The 21,895-nt window shown below is 40.1% G+C and overlaps 1 protein-coding gene across 18 annotated transcripts in view; it reads right to left on the bottom strand.

Moving 5' to 3' along the window:
- The window catches only part of neb (nebulin), a 78,326-nt gene that overhangs the window by 7,970 nt on the left and 48,461 nt on the right, over positions 1-21,895 (bottom strand). For 3 of the 18 annotated variants that reach the window (XM_075480001.1, XM_075480000.1, XM_075480002.1), the window contains 26 exons: positions 21,762-21,869; positions 20,140-20,244; positions 19,935-20,039; positions 19,736-19,840; positions 19,537-19,641; positions 19,092-19,202; positions 18,903-19,013; positions 17,458-17,559; positions 16,484-16,588; positions 15,942-16,031; positions 14,223-14,336; positions 13,330-13,434; positions 12,727-12,831; positions 10,906-11,010; positions 9,768-9,878; positions 8,969-9,079; positions 8,129-8,242; positions 7,334-7,438; positions 7,139-7,243; positions 6,712-6,816; positions 6,253-6,345; positions 4,774-4,866; positions 4,366-4,458; positions 1,722-1,814; positions 1,315-1,407; positions 868-960 (listed from right to left, as the gene is read on the bottom strand). In XM_075480001.1, coding sequence (XP_075336116.1) covers positions 868-960; positions 1,315-1,407; positions 1,722-1,814; positions 4,366-4,458; positions 4,774-4,866; positions 6,253-6,345; positions 6,712-6,816; positions 7,139-7,243; positions 7,334-7,438; positions 8,129-8,242; positions 8,969-9,079; positions 9,768-9,878; positions 10,906-11,010; positions 12,727-12,831; positions 13,330-13,434; positions 14,223-14,336; positions 15,942-16,031; positions 16,484-16,588; positions 17,458-17,559; positions 18,903-19,013; positions 19,092-19,202; positions 19,537-19,641; positions 19,736-19,840; positions 19,935-20,039; positions 20,140-20,244; positions 21,762-21,869 — 2,685 coding nt within the window. The remainder of the gene's footprint in view (positions 1-867; positions 961-1,314; positions 1,408-1,721; positions 1,815-4,365; positions 4,459-4,773; positions 4,867-6,252; positions 6,346-6,711; positions 6,817-7,138; positions 7,244-7,333; positions 7,439-8,128; positions 8,243-8,968; positions 9,080-9,767; positions 9,879-10,905; positions 11,011-12,726; positions 12,832-13,329; positions 13,435-14,222; positions 14,337-15,941; positions 16,032-16,483; positions 16,589-17,457; positions 17,560-18,902; positions 19,014-19,091; positions 19,203-19,536; positions 19,642-19,735; positions 19,841-19,934; positions 20,040-20,139; positions 20,245-21,761; positions 21,870-21,895) is intronic. The other 15 variants (XM_075480004.1, XM_075480003.1, XM_075480017.1 and 12 more) reach the window with 13 other exon arrangements.

Here is a 21,895-nt window from a genome sequence, read left to right as displayed (position 1 = left end):
ATCTTTTGAAGAGCTCTTTTTCATCTGAATCAGGTGATTTGAAGCATGGAAACACCTAAAACCTGCAGGACAGCGGCCCTCCAGGACTGACTTTGGACATCCCTGATCTATAGACTGGTGAATCACTTCATAACCCTTTCTAGCTTTATGTAAATCAGCTATTTCTGCTCGTAGAGCCTCTGAAAGCTCTTTTTGGTGAGGCGCGGCTCACATATTCTTCTTGTGCGGACCACAATATAAACGTTTGAGTGGTTTTCATCAGTCAAAGTAGCTCTAGCTCACACCTCCAAACTCATTTTCTTAACAAGACTCCAGGTACGCTAACACCCGACTCCAATTAGCTTTATTTAAATAATTAACTCAAAGCAGAAACCATGAAATTCCAAACGGTTCGCGTACTTTTTCTTGTCACTGTATATCTGAACAGAGTCTGAGAAATTGGTCCTATAGTCTTTCATTCTGGCTGCTCCTGTTGAACAGCCAGGAATAAACACATGTAGGCAAACACTCCTGTGTGAAAATAGAAATTAATTCAGCAGCACGCAGCAGATTTTATGTGAAGAAAGCTGGGCTGCGGGTTAGAAAATACTGTATTGACACGCCAAAGGGGGAGGGTCTGATGTAGAGGATTAAAAATGAAGAGGTAAAAAGAGAAGAAGATGGATGGATATTAAGACTAGACTAGGATGGAATGGTGATGATGGCAGAAGAGGAGCTTGAAAACTGCAGTCTGAGCCTTAAATAGAGATGGAAAGGATGAGATGATGAAGATGACGACAGTGTGAGAGACAGCAGGAGAGAAGGGAAGTAGCAAAGAGGTCCACTCCGGACGGTTAGGAGCACACGTGGTTCGGGTCGTTCCACTACCGAGCTGATGTGCTTCTGGGTTTCTCTCACCCGCTTCACCTCTGGGAGATCCGATATAGCCGTGCCTCGACCCAGATAGTCCTTGTATTTTATCTACCCCGACAAAAATTGGGTGTTTTCGTGCAGTAGAGAGAAAAGTGGAGGAAAAAAAAGAAGCAGATCAATAATGTACGTTTACAAGAAGGCGGACGGAGACGGCACAACAAAATCACAGCAGACACGAACACACACTTTGCTCCTGAGAAATGAAAAAGCAGGTTAGAGACAGAGTGGAGTTTAGATATCCGAGCGGTGGGTTCTACGGGAGGTTCTAGCACCAAAACGACAGGAGGAGGCTCAGGAGACTTGTTACAACAGTGTGTTTGAGGGAAGATGGAGTGTGAGAAGGAGGGGCAGATGGATATAAATGAGGGTACAGGAGAATACAGGATCAATGGAAGGAAGTACCGTGCTAATATTTTGCTGATTGCGTTTAACTCTCTCCATCTCTGGGGTCTCTGAGACTGACGTGCCTTGTCCCACTCCTTCTTTGTACTGATGCTTTGAATCAGACAGCACAAAAACAGTCACACGTAGCAGCACCACACTCTATGCTAGCTTAGCTTTCAATTTAGGAGAAAAAAAAGATGAAAAGATGAAAAGCAACATCCTGGAAATTCAGAGTATTTAGGAAAGAAGTGGCGGACGTTACGTTTAGGAGGTCATGAGCCAATTCTGGGAAAAAGGAATGATTTATGGAACATTGTTAGGATGGAAAGAAGGGAAACCAGCACTAAAAACAGAGAAGTTTTGGAGATAATTAGAGCTGGGGGGAATGATTATGAAGGAGGGTCACTGCAGTTCTTTTCCTCTACCAGACTGATATTCTTCTGGGTTTCTCGGACCCGCTTCACCTCAGGGAGATCTGGTATGGCAGTGCCTTGCCCCACAGATTCCTTGTACTGTATCTGCCCGTTGTAAACGTCACACAGGGACAGAATGAGACATCACCGACATAACAGCTCAACACACTTACAAATGGCTGCTGGTGAAAGGTTATTCATGGGTGGTTTGGGGTATGTGGACAGTAATAATGTAAAATATGCTGTTGGTTTACAGAATGAATGATACTGAATTCAGTTTATTACTTTGGGGTTTAAATGAAATGAATCATGATTTATAATAAGTGGCTTTAAAGTGACGGGCAGATGATGAAAAGGTTAACTAAAGATGTCAAAGTGGAGCTCAGATTTATTTACACTATACGGCCAAAAGTGTGCACAAACCGATGTAACGTACAGTATATATAAGTCAGGGTTCCAGTTTATCTACAAGGTGGGGATGGGGGGGCTGTGATATCTTTTATGATAGACCAGCTTTGACCCAAATCTGTTTCAAAACTTAATCACATTTTAACTACTGATTTTATCTATTGTTCTTATTTCTTTCTTTTTTGTTTAAAATTTAAATCATGCTTTTTATTTCTACTGTTTTGATGTCTTTGTAAAGCACTTTGAATCACCTTGTAGTTGAATTGTGCTGTACAGATAAACTTGCCTTTGCTGTGAATGAGTCAGTTATTTGTTTAACACAGTTTTTCCATCACGTGCACCAAAAGAAAGATGGCTGCCCTATTTCTGACCTCCACCAGCAGTACTATGAATATCATATTCTTGTGCAGGTGTGAGTTGTACTGGAAGGAGTCCAGTTGTATAGTTGTATGTACAGTACATAAACCTAGAAATACTACATAAACTTTACTCTTAAAATCTACTAAGTTACTTCATAACAGCAAATACTACAGCTATATAAAATTTACTTAAAATTCTGAGTAAAATGATGTTCCTGCCTGTGAAATACAAGTAGACTTTACTTAATTTGTTTAAATAAATATAACTTAAAACTTAGATGTAATTAAAGTTAACGTTACTTAATATCTTCAAAACTGTTATGTTTTATGGTAAGTAAAATTTACTTGATATTGCAGCATTAAATCTTACTTAAATCATTTGAGTGCAAATACTTACAAAGGGTTTTTTAAGTAAATCTTATGAGTTGTTTTTTTTCAGTCTACAAGGTGGGGATGGGTGGGGGGGGGCTGTCTGTGTCCTCAGGGGCTCAACAGAGCCTCGAATCTGAACAGAGTTGGTATTACATTGTCATAACCGTCACTGCCTGTGGTTGCATCGACATTTCCATTATCTGGAAATATGAGGTCTACCCAAATCCAGAAAAGTTCTGGCAGGGAGCCCGTGAGCGCTCGATTTCAGGGCTTTTTAAAGGTTCTATGACAATAACACCTCAACAAAATATCTCCACTTTCATAGACCAGCTTTGCCCCTTTGCTGTGAATGAGTCAGTTATTTGTTTAACACAGTTTTACCATCAAGTGCACCAAAAGAAAGATGGCTGCCCTATTTCTGACCTCCATCATCATATTCTTGTGCAGGTGTGAGTTGTACTGGAAGGAGTCCAGTTCCAGGCCTGTTTTAGGTTAAACAATGTTGAGTAAGACCCCTGTCAGCAGCTTTAGGTTGACAATCCGATTGGCTGTCACTGCAGGCCAGAGATGGGACCAAGTCACACATGTGCAAGTCTCAAGTAAGTCTCGTGTCTTAGCTTTCAAGTCCCAAGTAATTTTTTCTTGGGCAAGTCAACTCAAGTCCTGTCACAGTTCAAGTCACCTTATTATTGCAATTTTACCTGCAGAATCTGATCTTAACAAAGTGAAAAGACAAAGATCTAAGTAACTGTCAGTAAACATCATTGGCCAATGTGTCCAACCTGTCCACCCCGTATCATATCAAGCTAACGTTAGCTAACTACCGACTAGGCTAACAGGATAATGTTAGCTAATTTGACGAGCACTTACTGGTCAGAATGGATCTTTAAATGACGAACAAAGTTCGAAGTTATGCTAGATGTTAATACTCAAGTCATTCAAGTCATCGTGTCTCAAGTCAAGTCAAGTGCCGAGTCTTTAACTTCCAAGTCCGAGTCGAGTCTCAAGTCTTTTGTTTTTTGTCAAGTCACAAGTCATCAAAACAGCAACTCGAGTCGACTTGAGTCCAAGTCACAGCGACTCGAGTCCCCATCTCTGCAGCAGGCCATTTTGATTTTAACTGACCGTTTGAGCTTTGTTGCCACTATAATATCAACATCTTTACCATCAAATATCATTGTCTGAACAATCTGCTCCAACAAATGGGCATTCTTTCTTAGTTCTGATCAGTTCTGTTTAACTTCTCATAGACTTCTGTCAGCAACTCTCTGAAAAGTTCAGAGATTTTCAACTTTTTAGGGCTCAGAGCGGCCTCCCAGCCTCTTATGTTAGAGACAGAGTGGAGTTTAGATATCCGAGCGGTGGGTTCTACAAGAGGTTCTAGCACCAAAACGACAGGAGGAGGCTCAGGAGACTTGTTACAACAGTGTGTTTGAGGGAAGATGGAGTGTGAGAAGGAGGGGCAGATGGATATAAATGAGGGTACAGGAGAATACAGGATCACTGGAAGGAAGTACCGTGCTAATATTTTGCTGATTGCGTTTAACTCTCTCCATCTCTGGGGTCTCTGAGACTGACGTGCCTTGTCCCACTCCTTCTTTGTACTGATGCTTTGAATCAGACAGCACAAAAACAGTCACACGTAGCAGCACCACACTCTATGCTAGCTTAGCTTTCAATTTAGGAGAAAAAAAAAGATGAAAAGATGAAAAGCAACATCCTGGAAATTCAGAGTATTTAGGAAAGAAGTGGCGGACGTTACGTTTAGGAGGTCATGAGCCAATTCTGGGAAAAAGGAATGATTTATGGAACATTGTTAGGATGGAAAGAAGGGAAACCAGCACTAAAAACAGAGAAGTTTTGGAGATAATTAGAGCTGGGGGGAATGATTATGAAGGAGGGTCACTGCAGTTCTTTTCCTCTACCAGACTGATATTCTTCTGGGTTTCTCGGACCCGCTTCACCTCAGGGAGATCTGGTATGGCAGTGCCTTGCCCCACAGATTCCTTGTACTGTATCTGCCCGTTGTAAACGTCACACAGGGACAGAATGAGACATCACCGACATAACAGCTCAACACACTTACAAATGGCTGCTGGTGAAAGGTTATTCATGGGCGGTTTGGGGTATGTGGACAGTAATAATGTAAAATATGCTGTTGGTTTACAGAATGAATGATACTGAATTCAGTTTATTACTTTGGGGTTTAAATGAAATGAATCATGATTTATAATAAGTGGCTTTAAAGTGACGGGCAGATGATGAAAAGGTTAACTAATGATGTCAAAGTGGAGCTCAGATTTATTTACACTATACGGCCAAAAGTGTGCACAAACCGATGTAACGTACAGTATATATAAGTCAGGGTTCCAGTTTATCTACAAGGTGGGGATGGGGGGGCTGTGATATCTTTTATGATAGACCAGCTTTGACCCAAATCTGTTTCAAAACTTGATCACATTTTAACTACTGATTTTATCTATTGTTCTTATTTCTTTCTTTTTTGTTTAAAATTTAAATCATGCTTTTTATTTCTACTGTTTTAATGTCTTTGTAAAGCACTTTGAATCACCTTGTAGTTGAATTGTGCTGTACGAATAAACTTGCCTTTGCTGTGAATGAGTCAGTTATTTGTTTAACACAGTTTTTCCATCACGTGCACCAAAAGAAAGATGGCTGCCCTGTTTCTGACCTCCACCAGCAGTACTATGAATATCATATTCTTGTGCAGGTGTGAGTTGTACTGGAAGGAGTCCAGTTCCAGGCCTGTTTAACAGACCGTTTGAGCTTTGCTGCCACTATATTATCAATATCTTTACCATCAAATATCATTTTCTGAACAATCTGCTCCAACAAATGGGCGTTTCTCTGCGATTGGTTGCCTGAAAAAGGTATCACTGAACTTTTCGGAGAGTTGCTGGTGTCGTCACAGAGATCTTTCTAGATTTTCCTCAGAAAAACAGCAAAAAATAACCCCCAAGATTCTGGGTTCAGCATGTGGCTTCATACACTTTCTACTCAGTGAGAATGACTGACAAACGGCTCTGGTGCTCAGAGAGAGAAAAGGCTATCTGGGCACGAATCCATAACCCCCAAACTACAAAAAGGAGAGCAGCTGGACAGCTGTTTCCACGCACTTTTGGCTATTTAGTGTAACTAAGTGGTTATCTTGCAGAAGTGAAGAGTAACTAAGAAGAATCTGACATCTGAGCTGTTAACACCGACTTTTACCAGCTTCATAGCATCTTGTAATTAGTGGAAAATAAACCGAGTAAACTAAAGTTATTGGAAGAGAGATTACAGATGAGGTCAGGTTTTATTCTTGGAAACTGGTCAGTCAGGGAATATGGAGGAAGGATTGAGGTTGAGGGGATGATGGAGGCCAAGGTCACTCAGTGGAGTACCGTGCTAATGTTCCGCTGGTTACGTTTAACTCTCTTCATCTCAGGGGTCTCGGGTAAAGCAGTCCCTCCTCCCAAACCGTCTTTGTAAAGAATCTTTGTGTGGATGAGGAATGAAGTCAGAGGAAGGTGTTTGATTTAATTTCTACTTTTTTACTTGATTCTGTTAACAACACCCTGTGAGCATAAAATTAAGAAGAAGAGGGAAGGAAAGGACACACAGTAAGGTGCTACGAGCTAAACGTTTTACGACACACAAGCTCTGCACTAACAGGGTAAATGTTACACTACAGGACGAATGTTCAAGAGTTAGTTGCATCGATTAAAATGCAGCGTGTCTAAAAAAAAAAAAAAAATAAAGTCTTTAAAAATGGGACTTTCTCCAAAAAGGAATGAGAGGTTGTTAAAAAAATGACAAAGCAGAAAGATTAAACCAAAGAAGAAGCATTACGGAGTAAATACCGAGCTGAAATTCTTTGTATTTTCTTTAACGCGAAGGATTTCAGGAGTGTCCGTTACGGAAGACACTTTGCCCTTTATGTTTTTTAGGTCAATCTGGTACTGAAGCTACAAGGAGAAAAACAAGAGTACAGTTAAAATGTTTCATAGTGACGGAGGAGGGAAAGAGAGGAGACACAGCCAGAAGAGAACATACTCGAGAGCGGAGCCTTATATTCTGCATTTATACACTTTTTTAAGCACAAAACACTTAAGTTGAGTCGACATCACACAAAAAGACGCTGGACTAACAGAGCAAAAGTATAAAGTATTGAAGATACAGCAGACAGAGACACACAGAAACCCACCAGACAAAGGAAGGACCTCCTTACAGCAGGCTTTGAAACAGTCGAAACAAACCGACCCACAAGTCGTTCTTTTTGTCACTTACAGTGCTGAAGTTCTTCTGGTTCTCACGGACTCTCTGCATCTCTGGAGTGTCCAGAACCGGGACGTAGTGAGACATCGTCTTCTCAGCCTCCTCTTTGTACTTTTTCTGTTTGAATGATTCGCAACAATCAGCTTCACCTCAGTTGAAATAAAATAAAATACAAAGTGTTGTGAAAGGTTTATTTCTATAATCCACCTGGCTGACAATGTTCCTCATCTGCTGAGCGTGGATGATGTCGGGGGTGTCGATGACGCTTGTGTAGCTCGCTCTGTCCATTTCAGCGGTCTGCTTGTACTTAGTCTGCGGAACAAAAAGTGTCAGTCGGCTCTGATTCTGTTATCAACTGCGACTAAAAACATAAAATCATGTGAAAGTTCAATCTGTTACGCCTCTTAGGCTTTAAGTCAGAACCTAAAAGAACAATTGGGGCTCATTTGGGTCTTAATATAAGCTAAATACAGCCTCAGATGAACAACAACACATGATGTATTACACTGAGTCATCATTTATGTAACAAAACTAAGCCAAAACGCAGAAATGTTGTGTAAAAAACTAAGTGAACCCCATGATTGAACTGCTTGTAGGAGAAAGTTGTTGTGTTTGGCTCATTGAGGTTTGCAGCTCTGGTTTCTGCACAGCTCTCTGAAGGTCCCACCACAGCATCTCAGTCAGGCTGAGGTCTGGACTACTTTCTGACCTGAAAATGTTTCAAATGTTGCTAAAGTTTACAGAGTTTAGAGCTTAAGCGAAATCAGCTTCAGGCCGGCTGATTTCGGCTCGGGTAAGAGCGAAATGCATTGTGGGTAAACGCTCTGCATACTGTCTGATCAATGAGTATGCCGTATGGAAGTATGCCGTATGTAGTATGAAAGTATGCAGTATGTAGTATGTAGTATGGAAGTATGCGGTTTCAAACACAGCCTGAGATGTAGCTCTTGGGGCCATACGCTGACAGCCTCACACAACCTGATAACACCAGAAGATTCAGACCTGACTGAGGATGTCAGTAGCATTCCTGGCTCTCATGAAGTCCGGGGTGTCGTTAGCCAAAGCCAACATTCCCCTTCCCTTGATCTCCTGCTCCAGGGACTTCTTGTACTCTCTCTGCAAACGTAAAAAGTAGTTACACACAACAAGCTCTGTTTGTTAGCTCAGCAGGTTATGGTAAACAGCGGGATTTTTCTGCTCATTCATTTTGAAGAGGGCTGCAATATCAAAACCCCCCTAAGGGAATAGGGAACAGAGCATGTTAGCATGAATTAGGGATATTTTAATATTTTTCGAGGAACAGATATGATAATTGGACAGCAGAATGTGTGTGAAGCTCCTCTCAAAACTGAAAAATAAAACAATAGTAGTCAGCAGTTAATGAAAGCATATTAAAGCTAATTCATGACAAAAAGACTAAGCTACTCTACATGTTTCTTCTACTCTTAAAAATCAACCTCAAAAGATTTTATTTAGACAAAATAGGCCTTTTTTTTTAAATTGTTCTCCAAATGCAACATGTTCAATCAGAAAAATAGTAAAAGTAAGCTGTGCTTCGTGCATATTTGAGGTTGATTTCCTGCAAGTTTATCAGACATAAAGTAGAACAAGTACAAGAGAACAATTATGGGACAACTAAATAGGTTAAAGTGTGCAAATGATAACATTTTATTAAACACCACGACATGAACAATGCTGGAAAATTAGTGATGTCATGAAGCAAAAACTAGAGAAAGATGAACACATTGTTAAGGGGGAAGAGGATTCACCAAGAGCAGGGTTAAGGGAAGTCACTCGGATGAGAGCGTGATGCTACTCTCATCACCTCTCAGTGAGTCATACCTCACACAGGATATGAGTAGCATTCTTTGCTCTCAAAAGCTCCGGAGTTTGCTCCAGTACAGTTAGCCCTTTACCCTTCACTCCCTCCTCTAGATCCTTCCTGTACTCTTTCTACACGACGGAAGAAGAACAGAGAGACTGCAGAGAAGGGCAAACAGGCAGGCCAGGCCAAGTGCAAAACAGACAGTACAGTGGGGCAAGCTCTGCTGCTCGCCATCAAGGCTCAAAGTCATCAAATCTTCTTTAAAATAAACCTCGTTCATCTATTCTTATTTGTAAACAGTCAATTTTTTTTTTTTACAGAAAATGTGAGGATATTGATGACTTTGGCAGGACTCCTGATAAAAGACAAGATGGACCACATTTTGATCAGATAAAGCATGAAAGACAATATCAAAACATTTGACTGGAAACACCGTTGCATGCATGTTTACAGGCTGTTGCTACGTAAAGCCGAGGGGGTTGATGGTGAAATAAATGCTTCAAGATGTCACTCAGTACACTAAAGTTCAATAATAAGCAGAGGCCGCTTTACTTTAAAACATGCAGTGGGTGGGATGTGGATAAATGTTGCATTATTAGTTCAGGGCTATGTGGTAAATCATGCAATAACCTCAACTAAACAGCAATACGAAGGCTTAGAGGGAGCAAAAATGGGAAGGGAAGACTTACAGGATAAGAAGTGGTGAATGGAAGGAGGGACTGTGGTTGTAACCTGGTCTTAGTATGATTATAAAGGATGGGTGATGTAAATGGTGGTGGGGGGGGGGATTGATGGGATAAATGGTCCTTTAGTTACCTCACTGGCTATTTTGGTGGCGTGCCTGACATGAATCATGGCAGGGGTGACCTCCAAGCCTGAGAGGTTCTTTCCCCTCATGTTCTCCTCAAAGTCCTTCTTATAGTCTTTCTATTGGCGGCAAAGATAAGACAAGGGACAGACAGAGCTCAGACATCCACATGCAAGCAGCGCTGGTTCAAAATGCAGTTACAGCAACCCGATGACACCCGTTTCTCTATGTGCAGGGTGTGTAAATGCTCATTTTCTGTGCAGGAATCCTGAGAAAAGATATCGAGTTCATCTTATGATGAGAACTAGTTACTAGTTAACCTGTACTCCAGGTTTCATAGCAGACATGTGCTTTACCTTTGCCTTCCCAGCATCATGCAGAGAAGACTGCGCCGTCACAGCGTTACGTAACACTGTACAGGCCACCGGGTAAGTTTAATCCCAATACATTTTACACGCCTCTCTGCTAGTTTATGCTCTAAGCACAGCTGGATCGGAGTGAAAAGTCACGAGAATCTAATTCAACAAATATAGCCCGATCTCACGGCAAAATGGGATATAAATCGCCAAACTTTGTGCTGATTTCCTTCATGCCACCCAGCAGGTTTTCTGAACTTTAACCACCTCGTTCCTAAGCCTAACCGAGTGCTTTATAATGTGTAGAACGGTGATGATACAGTGAGAGACAAAGACAAGGAACCTCGACTGCATGTGAAGTAAAGTCACTGGTAAATGCTAATAATATAAAGCTTGTCAGTCGTGTGTGTGTAGCATCATCTTCCATCCCCGCTGAGCCTTTTTGTCCCCTTAAATGTGACGCGACCGTAGATTTAAAACCATGTTTTTTGTGTCTATTTCACATTTTGCCGTGAGACTGGTGATACTGCAACAAAAAAGTGATGCAACTACGGTCCTGATGGGAGTAAACTAGCCTTTGAGACACGGTAAAATGTATTTTCAGATGTAATCTGACACAATCTGACAGTTTGAAGTATAAACAATTACTTGACATCCAGCACAACATGACAACATAAAGCAAGAGGCGATACAATACAGGCATAAAGGGGTATTCATGAGTCTGTATATCTGCACAGAAGCCTGCGCCCGCCGTCACTTATGATCCATATATGAAAATGAGAGTTTCTACCTGACTCTGCATGTGCTGGGCCTCCTTTGCAGTCACATATGTGGGAGTCTCAAAGTCCAGCATGGGTTTGCCCCTCTCCTTCTCATACTTCTCCTTGTATTTAACCTGGAACGGGCCACACAAAGGCAACGGCAGCAGCTTTCAGTCAAAGTTTGTGTATATATTGTGAGATATGCTCAGGTTTGTATGACCCAATTAGAACTAAGGCTTAATTCGAAACATCCGAAACCTTTTATTTCTCACTCTCTGAAGAAATTACAAACGGAAAAACCTTTGGCTTTTAGTGTAAATCACCGACTTTGCTTCATTTTTTTCTGAATTATTTGAAAAAAAGTCTTTAAAATACACGTACAGTATGTGGCTTCGATCTCTAAAAACAAAATTCCGGTCTGCGTTCATAATTATCAAAGTTAAATGTGAACAGATGGGAAAAGGAAGCGGTTTTATGGGTCCCAGAACTCAGGCTTGTTTCAGTGTTTTTATGCTTAAACTGATGCGGTTGGAAATACTGCAACTGCAAGCCCAGAGAGAACATGAATGCATTGCAAAGTCCCTCAAATTTATACTAGAAATGATCAAATACTTAGATATTTACATATTTTTGAGGGTGAATAGGCAGAGGCTTGAAAGAGCCCTCATATGGTCATATAACTTAATGCATATTTAGTTTTATTGAAGGTTCCTGACTGTAAATTCTTTGGATTGAATTCAAGTTCTGCTGTTTCTTTCTTCCATTAAACATACAGTTTATAATTGGAAATAATAAACACACACTTTAGAGGTTCAGCTGGTAAATTCAATAAGATTTGGCAACCTTTTCTTAGATATGTGGAAGAGAAATCAGAGCTGCATGAATCAAGCTAACTAGGACAACCACTGATTTAATTGTTTAGATGACAACCCGCTTAAATACTATTCTGTATGTACTGCATCTCTCTGTTTTTTGCTTGCTTGTTTTTTTTCTGTAACATTCTCTCCTTTTTATATTCATATGTCTTCTTTTACAACATGCTTTACATACATTGTCTTAGATTTAATCATCTATTTATCATTTTTTAATTGTGATTTATCTATGTATTTTTAAAAAAAATTGTATTTTTAATTAATTAATTTATTATTTTACTTCATGGGATGGGATTCTGTTCTGAGTGTTCCTGTGTGTCTGTGTTCTATTGCAATGGAAAAAATGCCCCTCTAAAAATAAGTAAGAAAAACAACAAATACAAGACGTTTTTTGCTTGAAATTAGCAAATTTACCTTGAATGAAATAAGCAAAATAATCTGCCAATGGAACTAGTGAAAATCGGCTTGTCAAGATTTCTTGAAATAAGATGTGATATTTGTGACATTTGAGATAAAAGTGATCTTGAAATTAGCTTAAAAACCTCTTCAAATGTCAAAAAAAGCTTGTTTCATATGAAATCCGAGTCAAAACAATTTGTTTTCAAGACTTTTTCATTTAACAAGATATTCCAGATGTATTGTCTTCAAACAAGTCCCTATATCTGGCTGAAATAGTGCTTGTTAGGCAGTTGTGTCTTATATTAAGTGTAATGAGATATTTTGACTAGAAATGAGACAAATATACTTGGTAAGACTTTGATTTTTTTCCAGTGTGTGAAAAAAGCTTAATAAACAAAGTTTAAAAAAAACAAAACACACAATTTATATTTACGTTAGCTTAAAGCTAAGTTACGTGTTCTGCTACTCTCCCACCTGGAGTAAACGAGCATCTGCCGCTGCTTACAGTTTGACAAGAAAGCGGTAAACAGTGGAAAACCACAAAAGTGCCTTTTGACCCCCAGAGTCGGCACCACTTACGTTGCTCTGAAGTTCAGAAGCCTCCTTGAGATGGAGCTGTTCTGGTGTGTCAGGAATCATGTGGTAGTGACCCTTACTCTCCTCAAATTTCTTCTTGTAGCGGTACTACAGGACGTTCCCAGTAAAGTAAGACAGCTCAGTACAGCGAATGACAAGAAGAGTTGTTGTCTGGAGTTTAACTCTTATAGCACAAAAATGCCTTTGTATTTTGTCACAGAAAAGAAAAAACACTAACTGTAATATTTCATTAAAAAAGGGGGTCGTTAGAATTAAGGTGGAAAAAAGTGGAGAAGAAAGGCGGGTTTGTGTTAAGGGATCATATTAATAAAAGACTACTTCTGTTCAAACTACAGGAGGAAAAAGTGAAGCATTAGAAGTTAAATAAGGTGACGTTATGAGAGGGTCAAAGGTAAGGATCACTACCAGATGAGGTCATGGGAGAATGGATTTATAAATGATGGAGCTTAGTGCATAAATCCATGAGATGATCAGTGGAGTTCAGGCCCATTTCAATGGACCGCAGAGGGTGCACTGAAGTGGGACTGAGTCACAGCAGCTGCCTGGATGAGAGCGTGAGAGGGTTAAAGGATGATGATATCTTACGTCGCTGGACAGTTTGCTGGTGCTCAGGTTGTGCTGCATGGACAGAGACTCGGCCATGTCGGTCACGGGTTTGTGGAGCTTCTTCAGGTCGCCCTTATATTTCACCTGTGGGTGTTTTTAACGGACGACACAGTGATTATGAATGCAAATGACTCGTTTTGCAGCCTGAGAAAAGCATTTTTTTTTTTAAGGAAAACAGAAATAAACAGCTCAGTTTGGTAGATTTAGCATAATCTTTATAAAAAAATTGACAAAAAATAAAAAACAAAACAAGTGCACTGGAAAAAATGCCCCTCCAAAAATAAGTAAAAAAAACAACAAATACAAGACGTTTTTGCTTGAAATAAGCAAAAAAAAATCTGCCAATGGAACTAGTGAAAATCGGCTTGTCAAGATTTCTTGAAATAAGATGTGATATTTAGGACTTTTGAGATAAAAGTGATCTTGAAATTAGCTTAAAAACCTCTTCAAATGTAAAAAAAAGCTTGTTTCATATGATATGTGACTCAAAACAATTTGTTTTCAAGACTTTTTCATTAAACAAGATATTCCAGATGTATTGTCTTCAAACAAGTCCCTATATCTGGCTGAAATAGTACTTGTTAGGCAGTTGTGTCTTATATTAAGTGTAATGAGATATTTTGACTAGAAATGAGACAAATATACTTGGTAAGACTTTGATTTTTTCCAGTGTGATCAGAAGTGCATTTTTTGAAATATCGACTTAAGTTTTTGGGAGATTCTTTATATTTTGAAGGTGCTTTCTGCTGTGTGGTAGGTCTAACTTACGTGATTGGATTCAACAAACACTTTAACATCTGTAACTTCTTTGCTTCGTCGGGTTTAATTGGAAAAAGTCTCATTCAAAAGGGATCCGCTTTGTGAGCACTCACCTCACTGGCCAGGTCATTGGCATCCTTCAAAGTCTTGTAAATCTTACTCTCCTTCATGTCATATTGTGGTCTCTTTCCTTTCATCTCCTTATCAAACTTCTCCTTGTACTTCACCTAAAAAAAGGGCAGGATGCATGCAACAGTGAATATAATCGTTTACCTAAGGGAGACCAACACCAGCCACAGATTTACAGACTCCATCACAGTGGAAATAACTCAAAGGGATTAGTGAATTACACTCAGATATTTGTCTTTCTCTTTGAACATGCACATGAACTTTAATTTCTATTCCTTTCTCAATACTTTTTATCTTCTAAACAGGATTATTTTCCCCATGCATCTCTTTTCATTCAGCAGTCACTGTGTTGGTTAATCCAAGATGACAGCAGGTGCAGTTCCGTTCCAGGACTGAGAAGAAAACACAGTTTTCCTTGTTTTTGTTATGCCTGGAAACACAGTTTTTAACATGTCAGTCATAACTTCTCCACATATGCTCAGAGTTGTTCACTTAATCAACTCAATTATGCTTTTTTGTTCTCGGCTCCGGAAAGTAACCGAGAAATAGATGTGTTATTTAAACCGTTTCTCTCATACACTGGAAAAAATCTAAATCTTACCAAGTATATTTTTCTCATAGAGTATCTCATTACACTTGATATAAGACACAACTGCCTAACAAGTACTATTTCAGCCAAATATAGGGACTTGTTTTAATACAACACATCTTAAATATCTTGTTAAGTGAAAAAGTCTTGAAAACAAATTGTTTTGAGTCGGAGTTCACATGAAACAAGCTTTTTGTTTTTAATTTGAAGAGGTTTTTAAGTTAATTTCAAGAACATTTTTAACTCAGAAGTCCCAAATATCACATTTTATTTCAAGAAATCTTGACAAGCCGATTTTCACTAGTTCCATTGGCAGATTTTTTTTCTTATTTCAAGCAAAAACGTCTTTTATTTGTTGTTTTTTTACTTATTTTTGGAGGGGCATTTTTTCCAGTGTAATCACTCCTGCCTGTATTCTGGATGTATTTTTGGAAGATTTATTGTTCAGTTTTGAGCTTTCTACTTTTGATCAGCTCAAACGAGATGCATTTAGGTGTGAAGATGACTGAATGCAGCGTTCTGTGTTCCACGGATAACAAAGTAAACCTGGATCAGAGCTTGTATTCGTAATCCTTTTAACTTTGGAATAATCCAGACACAGTAAGGAAGTCAAAAAGTGAGTTAGACGAAAAACATGCACATATGATAATGATAAAAAGAACTTAATATTTAACTGTTGAGAGAAATAAAAAGAAGCTATGCTGCCCTCTAGTGTTCACTTCATAGGTCACTAGTGGACATGCACAGGATCTTTTTTCCTGTGCATGTCCACAAACATATGCTGACTGAGGTATCATGCACACAAAGTTTTCAAATGATAAGAATATAAACATACAGCATTAACATCAGTGCAGCTAATGCAGTTGTCTATGCATAGCAGTTAGCCCGAGTTTTTCAGCAAAGGACAAAAAAAGGAGAATGCACACAAACAAACTGCAGGACAAATAAAAGTCCTGACATCAGAATCTGGATCCAATTCTTAGCTCCTTGTAGTTTAAAGGCTCACAGCTCTGTATTCAGTCAGTTTGTGGGCTTATAGGACACCGACAGAAAGAGACAGAGGGGACAAACAAGTAGCAGCAGCTCTTTAGTTTCAGGCCACGAGCCTCCTTACATCACTAGTCACCGCACTCATTTTCTTAATGTGGCGCATCATGGGGGTATCATAGGAAGCTGCTCCGTGGAAGGAGGGCTTGGCCTCCACCTACAAAGCGCAGTGAGATCGAAGGATGAGAATACAAAGACAAGGACATTATGGAAGTAGAGAAGAGAGGACAGAGTAGAGAGATGTAGGTTTAAAGATGGAGGGACATGTACAGTGATATGAGCAGTTAAACATGTACAGCTTCTTTCATGAAGTCACAAACACATGGATCGTAACGCAGGATGACAGATGAAGCGATATGGAAGAGCTGCTAGTTCTGTCATCAGGCCGACAGAACAGCTGTTAAGCATCCACTACGGCAACACTGCGTCGTCTGCAGATATTAGCGAGAAGCAGCTGGTGTAATGTGGCTGCCACTGACTGAGTCCACTTATCTCATAGGCAAATGAACAAAAGTTTTGTCCAGATAGTTGCAAAAAGATCAGAGGGGGAAACAACTTGGCTGAACCCAAAGCGTCCGGGGACGGGTGCTTTATTTGGTGTTGTTGTACCTGGCTGGTCAGCTGGGACACACGAGTAGCCAAAGCGATGTCTGGGCGGTGGGCCAGAGACCCTCCCCGGCTGGCATCTGCACGGGCCTTTTCACGGTAACCAATCTGATGGACCAGACAAGAAATCAGTGGAATGCATACAAACTAAACTGATGGGAATGTGGAAAAGTGTTGACAGGAACAAACATCTCCTAAATGAATGGGGCCTTAATGTCTGGTGGACTTGGGGGGAAATCACTGCGATTTATCATATCTGCATTTCTTCTTTGCTTTAAAAATGATGTTTTTTTGCTATCTATTCATTTTGCTGAATGATTAATCCCATTTAATTTTCCTTAGAGACAGCCAATGCACTGTTTGGGATACTTTCTGCCAAAATAATTCACGTAAAAAAGAGGAATATTGTCCAGAGGGGTGACATGGAAAAAGAAGGATTGAAGGAATCAGAGGCTGTTTTGTGAGGAGTATGAGGGTATACATTTGAGAAATACAAGATCATAGTTATCACACTGTGCAAGAACAGGCAAAAAGATCTCGTCAAAAAAGCGAAAACAGGAAGTTTGGGGGGCAAAGTGGTAGACTGGTGTGGCTTTTAAATGAAAAATAACAAAGATCTTCAGACGAATGCTGCAATTAGTTATTTTTTTCTCCACACTTAACATAGTTAGATGCATTTGTCCGTAGATAGTGGGCGAACAGCATATGAGATCATTGCTCTAACTTTAACCAACAAATGACAGTTAGGCTATCTTCTCCCTGGTCTGCTCTGCTTTTCCTCTGCTGCTCTTTATCACCTTAATTCATCCAGACTGTTTCTCCTCCACTCTTCTCCTCCATCAGAGGTCTGCCATCTCCTTCTCCCCTTTACCATGAATTCCCATCCAATCGTTTGCATTCTCATTCTTTTACATCATTAAACTCTGCTGCATCCTTTCCTCTTTGAAAAAGGCTCTCGGCATCCATTCGGTGGTTACCTCGCTGATGAGTTTAGCAGCCTGGGTGGCCTTCTGGATGTCGGGACGGTCGGCTACGGTAGTGTAGTGCAGGCCGGCTTTGGCATCTTTCTTGTAGGCGACCTGTGGAGTCGTGCATAAGAGCAGGCAGAGTTTAGTACGTCCCAAAACTTTAGCAGCACGTCTAAAGATAAACATCACTGATAAGTAGGGCTGGGCGAGTTAACTCGTTAATTATTTAACACCGATAAATATTTTATCGTGCATTAAAGCAGGTTTTATTATTGCAAAAGTCTGTTGCTTTCTGCTGCGGAACCACCAAACATGGAGAAGGGTACGGAACTTTTACTCGGCCATTTTCATTTTAAAGTTGGACATCACCGCTACAGGTGCTCCTCAGTCTCTGTGACCACATACTTCTCCTACTACTTCTACTACTCATACTAACTTTAATTTTTTTTAAGTTCCCGGATGCATACTAGATTCTCCGAAATGTTGGGTATGCATCATGAGGTTACTACTCATACTCAAACTACCCAAGATGCAACGTAACGTGACGTCGCCGATCATCATTTCCTGTCAAAACGGCAGTTTCAAGCTAGCTACAACGAGGGTAGGTTCACTTCCTGTTTTCAAAACAAAAGCACCAATTGTATCGTAATGGCTTTCCCTATGATAAAAGGCAACGGGTATTTTATTTTGTGAAAATAACCGGAGGTGCGTTGCTCACTGCGGCTAGCTTTAGTAGCGCCGAATTCGTGGGAACAAAATTGTAAATAGCCGGTATTTTGTCAGGTTTTCAACACGTTGGGGATCTAAACGACTACTTTCTCACCTGAAAATGTTTCAAATGTTGCTAAAGTTTACAGAGTTTAGAGCTTAAGAGAAATCAGCTTCAAGCCGGCTGATTTCGGCTCGGGTAGGAGCGAAATGCATTGTGGGTAAACGCTCTGCATACTGTCTGATCGATGAGTATGCCATATGTAGTATGTAGTATGCGGTTTTGAACACAGCCTGTGTGAAGCTACTTCCTGTTTTACTTGTTTCAACATAAAAGCACGTATTTCAAAATAAATTTTTTTTAAAAACTCCTGCATTTACAGCCAAGTTGAATTGTCTTCTCAGCGTAGTAGTTCCAGTCTAAAATATCACTTAAAGGCAAAACACACAACTGATAGCAGCAAGTCATTCAAGGAAACAGACAGTGGAGCGAGGCTTCTACATAAAAACTACAGAAAGATGCTGATGTTAAAAGTGTGTTTGCACAACAAATGTTATGGCACTTTCATTCATATGGCAGCACATTTAAAATAAAACTAAATGCTAAAAGCTATACACTACTTTTGAATTAATTTTTGGATTCTGCGTACAAATGTGATTAATCTTGATTAATCAGGAAAAATCATGTGATTAATTAGAATAAACATTTTAACCGTTGCCCAGCCCTAGCTGATAAGAAAACTCACATTGCTCTGACTCTTAGCCACGTCCATGGCATGCTGAACATCAGGTGGTACAGTCATGTTGTTGTACACCGACTTGCCCTTTTCCTTCTCAAACTTTGCTTTGTACTGTTTCTGTAGAGAGAGAGAACAGAGTGATGAGAGCAGCTGCCTATCAGCAGCCTGGGACGAAGAGATGTTTCACAGTTTTACCTCGCTGATAAGCTTTTTGACTTCCTTGCTGTGGGCAGTGTCACGAGTCTCGCGGAGGGTGGTGAATGAGCCCGTCTGCATGATCTTCTTACTGGCCTCCTTGTATTTGCTCTGAGGAAGAATATCAAATCAAATCAAATCAAATTTAATTGGATAGCACATTTCATGTACAAAACAGTTCAAAGTGCTTTACATAAAATAAAAGCATTGCAGCAGGGAGTGGAAGAAGCATTGAAAATACATGAATATAAAGGGAAACAAATAAAATAATTCAAATGAATTTAAAAACAAGCAGCAGTCCAGATAAATTAAAAGCTATCGTGCAGATTTCATGCATAGACATAGAAGGAGGTCATATCTGTGCTCGTTCCTACTGTCGCACACATCTTATCCCAACAGAGAAGGGTTAACTGAAGGGCGTAAAAACCCTAACCCTAAGCCTCACCTCCGACACCAGCGAGCGCACAGCCTTGGCGTGGAGAATCTGAGGAGTATCCGCAACAGGCACATAGTGGCCCTTTTCCTTTTCATACTTCTCTTTGTATTTCACCTGGAGAGAGGAAGCGCACATCGTGTTGAGCAACACATGTTCACATCTGGAGACCCTTTTGATGCAGCTGTTGATGAAGGAATGAAATACTTACACTGCTGGCCATATCGGCGTTCTTCTTGCACAGGACGGTGTACTTGTCGTCAGCGATAGGTATCACGCAGCCCTTCATCATCTCTTTGTCATACTTATACTCAACCTATGAGTGAAACGATATGAGAAAAATCTGAGCAACACTGTTGCAGACGTGTAGAATCAAAAATCAAACGCGCAAAGAAAAAGCATCGACTCACATCGCTCTGCTGCAAGGTGTTCCTGGCATTATTGAGGAAGTCGGGTCTGTCAGTTGTCCAGATCCACTTGTTCTTGGTTGCTTCATACTTCTTCTTGTAGGTAAGCTGAAAATAGAAAGAAACGCAACATTATATCAGTATTTCAGCTCAAGTTTAATCATAAAGAGGCAAAACGTCTCCTGATACCGTCACTGAAGCCGCTTACGTTGCTAATGTTCTTGTAGGCTTCTTTGGCAGCACGGATCTCATGGGCCTCAGGATCCATGTTGATCTGGGCCTTGCTCTTCTCATATACTTCTTTGTACTTCAGCTGCAAAAGGTAAAACACATTATCAAACACATTTTTCTCCTGATTTTTTTTATTTTTTTTGTTTAATATTTTTATTGGGAGGTAAGGCACATTGGAATAGAAATCAATGTCACATTTACATTGAGCATTGTATCACCACTGTCAGTTTGAGCAAACATATTGATACAGTCAAAATAACGTGCATCTTGATGAGTTAAAAAAAAAAAAAAAAAAGCACACAGTCTACCTCCTCTAGTGTTTTTGGTTTTTTTTTTCCACAACAATTCCAGAACAATACACAATTGTGGGGGGCTACTTAACTAACAGTTAAGGACATCTATATATAGCAATTGAATAAGTATAATAAGTGCAATATGTACGTGTGTGTGTGTGTGTGTGTGTGTGTGTGTGTGTGTGTGTGTAAGCTGCTCAGTATAAATAAAAAGGAGGACTAAAGACAGAAAAGGAAAAAGAGAGGAAAGAGAAGGAGAGAGTGAGTGGGGCTCCATCAACCAGGGGGTGTCACGCCCATGGATTCTCGTTTTTAGTTTTATGTTACGTTTTTGTGTTCATGTCTTGGTTTTTGGTTCTTAGTCCATGTTTAGTTTAGTCATGTCTTAGTTTCCCTGCACTCTGTTTATTAGTTCACTCACTTCACCTGTGTTTTTTCCCTCAGCTGCACTCACTCTCCAATCACTCTCACTCCCTATTTAGTTTCCAGTCTCCCCTCTTAGTTTGCCGGATCTTTGTTTGCCATCTATGCCAAGATTCTTGTTATCCATGTTCCACGTCGATATTGCCAAGATATTTATTTATTTATGCCATGTTGAGTCCTTTGTTTATTTTGTCAGGTTTTGTTTTTTGAATCCGGCTTTGCCGCGCCTTTTGTTTGCACTTTGTTTTTTTGTTAATAAATCAACCGTTATTTTTTAAAAGAGTCCGCATCCGTGTCCTCCATCCACCCCTTCTTGACAGGGGGCAGAGATTGAAGAGAATGAAAAAAGGAAGCCACTTGTTGTAGAATTTGTCAGAGTTACCTTTCACTGAATATCTGATCTTCTCCAGCTTTAGAAACGACATAGTATCATTGAGCCACTGAGAGCTGGAGGGAGCTTTAGTTGTCTTCCAGTGAAAAAGAAGATGGCGTCTAGCTATTAATGAAGTGAAGGCTGTGATATCTAGCTGCTTGGAAGTAAACCGGTTGTGGTCTTCCGGGAGCCCAAATATAGTGACATGCGGAGAAACCTTTATGATCGTCAAAAGTATTTTTGACATGGTATGAAAATAGTTCAGCCAGAAGCGAGAAAGTAATGAACAAGAGTAGAACATGTGTGTTGGATTGCAGGGTGAAGCTTGACATTTGTCACAGTTGTCGGCAATTTTAGGATAAAATTGTGACAAGTCGAGTTTTGGAAAGATGAACTCTGAATAGTACCTTGAATTGTATAAGTGTGAGACGAGCGCAAAGTGAGCTTTTGTAGATATTTTTCTCCTGTTTGAGCTGTATAAAAGTGCAGGGTGAAACAGTGGGGACTTACATTGCTGGTGATGTCCTTGACTTTCTTCATGTGCTGCTGGTACGGAGTGTCGTAGGGCAGGGTGTAACCCTTGGCCTTGGTCTTGTTGTACTCCATCTTGTAGATGATCTGAGAAAGGAGGTAACAATATTGTT

The sequence above is a fragment of the Odontesthes bonariensis genome, chromosome 12 (genome assembly GCF_027942865.1).
Source record: "Odontesthes bonariensis isolate fOdoBon6 chromosome 12, fOdoBon6.hap1, whole genome shotgun sequence".
In the NCBI taxonomy this organism is placed as follows: Eukaryota; Metazoa; Chordata; class Actinopteri; order Atheriniformes; family Atherinopsidae; genus Odontesthes; species Odontesthes bonariensis.
Note: the sequence above shows the minus strand (reverse complement) of the source record. Positions and strands in the feature narration are given on the sequence as shown.